This window comes from Drosophila persimilis, unplaced genomic scaffold (genome assembly GCF_003286085.1).
Source record: "Drosophila persimilis strain 14011-0111.01,24,50 unplaced genomic scaffold, DperRS2 tig00000606-arrow-arrow-pilon, whole genome shotgun sequence".
NCBI lineage: Eukaryota > Metazoa > Arthropoda > Insecta > Diptera > Drosophilidae > Drosophila > Drosophila persimilis.
In genome coordinates this window covers 1,932,064-1,936,618 of record NW_020825324.1, presented here as the reverse complement: position 1 = coordinate 1,936,618, position 4,555 = coordinate 1,932,064, and the positions used below count along the sequence as shown (strand labels likewise).

Sequence of the window (4,555 nt, the reverse complement as noted above, 5' to 3'; positions counted from 1 at the left end):
GACGTCTCTCGTCAATGTTGCACTTGAGGTTATCGTCAAGGGAAAATCATTAAACACACGCACGATAAGCGGAAAAATCTTGCTCTTCATTTTTCCTTCTCAAAACTAATATTTCCCTCCTTGCGTGTGTGTTGGTCTGTGTGTGTGTGTGTGTGTGTGCGTGTGCGTCTGTGTGCTCAGATAATTTTCCTGTTTATTTTTGGATAACAGAATTTTTGCTTTCCATTTCGGTTCTCTGTTTGCTCTCTCTGTCACTCAGAACTCACTATCTGTCCGCCCGTCTGTCTGTCCGTCTGCCACACTCTCTATCTGTCTGTCCCTCTCCATCTCTATCAGCCAAGAGCGTGACCTTTTGCCGCTGCCTCCAACGCTGCAGCCAACAAAAATATCAGCCGCGATGCGTTCGGCAAACCCTTAAACTGCACAACACCGGCCCAAAGATACAGATACAGATACAGATGCGCATATGTACATATCTGATGGATATTTTTGGTCAGCCTTAGACACATTTTGTCCTAACAGATTTAGAAGCTGCAGTTTCTCGCCTTCCACTGGCAACGACAGCAACCAGCAGGGAGTGGGAAAGTGAACAGTTTTGGGCTAAGTTAATTTTAGCCCGCCTGGGGCCCACCGCTGTTCCTGGTGGCACCTCAAAATGTCTAGAGTTTAAAGAGGAAGTTGAGGGCGATCGACCAAGTTGTCTTTCATTTGCTTGAACTTTGCAGTTCAGTGGGCATCGTATTGGATGGATGATCCACTGAATGAGCGATCAAAATCAACGGATCTTCAATGTTAAAAATTGGATTGTATTGCTTGACTTCAATTTAATTCATTTTTCAATAAATATTTATACTAACTGCTTCCCGTCCTTCTGAGCTTGAAATGGCATAGTAAAGGAAGTATTCCGTTTTTAAAATTAAATTAAATTCACTTTGTATTAAAAATACTGCCCATATTTATGCCAAATATAAAACCAATTTAATATAATTTATTTGTAGGAAATATATTGAATTTGAATATGAAATAATTTTACTTAAATGTGAAAATATTTTAATTAAATATGAAATGTATTTAGATAAAATATTTTTTGATACTTCCACTCTTGGGGCTCTCAGGGCTTTTTTCCCTGGGTGTATTTACAGTTATCCTCCAGCTCCAGCCCCAGCCCCAACTTCCGTTAAATCTTGCCTCCCCCTGGCCGTCCGCTCCTCCAAGGGCTTATCCAGCGATCTGGTTTCGGCACTCTTCGCTGTGTGATTCCCCCAGCCACCACTGCCGCCACGACCGACGCTAATCAAAGCGTCCGCCACTCATCTCTCTTCAGAATGTCGCTAATTAAGACCCCCCCCCCCCCCCCCCCCCCGCACCCCTTAGATGAAACGTGTGCGAGCATAGTGAAATCTGTAGTGCTTTAAGGGCGGGGGCGAGGGCGGGGCCACGCAATATCTATATCTGAGGCACGGAATCTTATCAATTGTCATACACTTGAGTGTGGTAGTATAAACATACATATAATTCAAGCTAAACCAAGCTAATTTACTATCACTTTTCAGCATTTTTCTTTTCTCTCTCTCTTTTCGTTCGCTTCGAAGGTCTTTCACTTCCCGAACGTCGGCTAGTTGCTATAGCACAACTATCACTAACTATATTTAGTGCGTACATAAATACACACATACATACATACTTAAATATGTATATGTATACATACATATGTATATGTGTATTTTAGTTATCAATCAAGGTCCGTATCGCGCGATTCTGCAAAAATGCGACGTTAATCGCATGTGTATAAAATACGATTTTTATTTTCATTTTCATTTCTTTTTTTTTCACATTTGAAACTCGAGCATTTTTTTTTACGCACCCTGCCAAATCTTTTAATTATTTCCATAATACTTTATAGCCATGAAAAAGCCCAGGCAGCAGCAACAATAAATTTGCAAATCAACCAAGGTCGAACCGGGTCCGAGGGTGCTTGAGGGTACATTTTCGACGGTTTTCTTGGGTTATATGATAAGCGGAATTGAGGGAACAATTAATGGGATTCACATAAGAAGTCTTCGCTGAATCACATTCCCGAAATAGAAAAGAAATTTTAATTTAAATATAATTACAAAGTAAAGTAGAACAAATATTTATTTAATACATATTAATATTAATAATTGATTTAAAAATATATCTGCCTATAATAAGTAGTATTATAATTACAATATATAATACAATAATAATAATCGTAATTAATAGTAAATTAAAATATTATAAACTTAAATTTAATGGATTTTTTGATAAATTCGAAATTCAGCCAAAATAAAATATTTAAAAGTAGTTCCTTAAGCCTAGTATCAGTATGATATTTTTAGCATCAGTAATCAGTATTCCGCATAAACTATTTCTTCCGACCTCCACCATTTATTACTGATGGTGCGGATAGAGGAGGCTTTAGAGAAAGATATCCAGATCGATAAACTTTGAACCGCTATTTATTGTCCGCTGAAATGTCCATAGTCATATTGACTTGATCACTGAGAGAAATTCCGCAGCGACTGTGAAAAAGTGCTTGCCCGAATCGCAGATGAAGACAAAGTCTCCGAAGATAAAAGAACAAAACGAAACTGCTAATTAGTCGAAAAGAGGAATTTCGCATGCCCCATGCGAGCCCTCTAAGAACACAGTGGGAAAGGAGTGGAAGTTGGAGTGGAAGAGTGCAAAATATCGCAGAAAGAAGCCAAAGGCGACGTTTAGAAGTTAATTAAGCAAATTGGAGGAACAAAAGCCCCAAAAAGGGAGCTGCCAAAGGGGGTAGGGGGGTTGTGCCGCGAAGAGGGATGACCACTCAATATGCGGCGAATGATTAATGAACATATCGAAAGCCGAAACAAAGTTCCTACATAATGAACCCCAAAGAATGAAATAGGAGGACCCATTGGCCATGGGAAAGCCACAGAAATCCACAGAAGAGGAGAACAGACTAACTGGGTCGGGCAGCCCAGGGAAAGGGGGACAAAGGGGGGTAGAAAGAGTGCGGCTTACGAATCGGAGAGCAAAACAAAAAGCAAAGAAAGCGTCCACCGTGTCGGTCCCAGCAGTCTCTAAGTATATAGACGAAGGATCTATACAAAATTGGATCCGAGAGAGACCGAGACAGAGAACGTGTAGGGCAGAAAGAACGCGAAATAAATTAAAATATTACATCGTTGACCCTGAACCTGGTCGAGCGCATGGCATGGCAAGGCATGTGTGAAGCTAAGCCACACTGGTTCAAAAACAAATTGCTTTAGGAATGCAAATATATGTACATCCAAACGAGCACTTACGAGCATACTTATAAGAAGAGACGCTCTGGTGGCGATTCGAAGTCCTTTTCCCCGAATGTGGTCCCATCTTTATCGAGTTGCAGAGAACGATCTGTGCGGATCTATCGTTCGAATCATATTAGCATTGAGTCTTACTTCAACAAGAGTGCCAATCGATTGTATATATGACAGAATATAGTTTCCCAATTACAGCAATGTATCTATATCTAACAATTGGACAGCTCCTGGTGGCGCCTGTGGCGGGTCTTGTGCCACAGGGATTCACGGTGCGGCAACGTAAGTTTCTCAATGGTCAGCCAACTAGATTTGTATTTCCTATAACTTACAAGCGTTTAGTCCAATCACACAGCCAAATGCATATATCTGGTGGATCCGGGTCCCTGCAAAGATTGGGTCAAGGTCTGGGGCTTTGACTATCTGACAAATCGCTGCATATTCTACTATTACGGCGGCTGTGGCGGCAATCCGAATCGGTTCTACACAAAGGCTGAGTGCCTGGAGACGTGTCGAGTGTACGACGACCCGAACCACACGCGAAGAAAACCCGATGACGATAGCGATATGTTTGAGAAGGACATCGATGATTGGGATAATTTCGATCTGTAATCGAGTGAATTCAAATTTAATTAAGTAAAATGTTCCGTTCTCTGATAAAACTGGTTTGAAACTGTCAAACAATTACGAAATATGTAGGGGGTTTCCATTCGAAATCTCTCAAGACGTCTGGTTGTCTCTTTTTAGGTATTGCCGACCATCCAACCACTGTGCCAATACTCGCACAATTTATACATTCATTGGTCAACCAGCCGCCGTATTGATCAATTGGCACGGGCCTGCTTGGTTGCTCATACAAAGTGTGGCCAGTAGGCTCAGGTGGGATTGGCTTTGGCTTTGGCTTTGGCTTGTTGGTGGTCCATTCCGGTTCGTAGCTCTACGAAAACCCTTCACAAACCGAACGATCGATGGCGCATGACAAGTGTATGGAAATGTCCAAATAATCAAACCAAACCAGATCGGATAGCACAGCACCTAGGCACTGAAATCCAGCCGAGCCGAGGTGGCCGGCCTTCCGGTTGTCATTTTTTCTGCCTTTTGGTCGCTTGTGCCAGTCGTGCGGCTATCGGCTATCGGCTATCGGCTTTGGCGATCCCAAAGATATTCCGAGGATTGTGATCTTTTTTCTTCAATTATCATAATGTATTCATCGACTTTTACTGGATTTTTAATTTAATATTTCGAGA

The 4,555-nt window shown here is 41.6% G+C and overlaps 1 protein-coding gene across 1 annotated transcript; it reads left to right on the top strand.

Moving 5' to 3' along the window:
• The first annotated feature begins 3,508 nt into the window (after positions 1-3,508).
• On the top strand, positions 3,509-3,920 carry LOC6597222 (kunitz-type serine protease inhibitor textilinin-5). The gene is made up of 2 exons (XM_002022563.2): positions 3,509-3,590; positions 3,664-3,920. The coding sequence occupies exons 1-2, from the start codon at positions 3,509-3,511 to the stop codon at positions 3,918-3,920; spliced, it is 339 nt and encodes a 112-aa protein (XP_002022599.2).
• Positions 3,921-4,555: the final 635 nt, after the last annotated feature.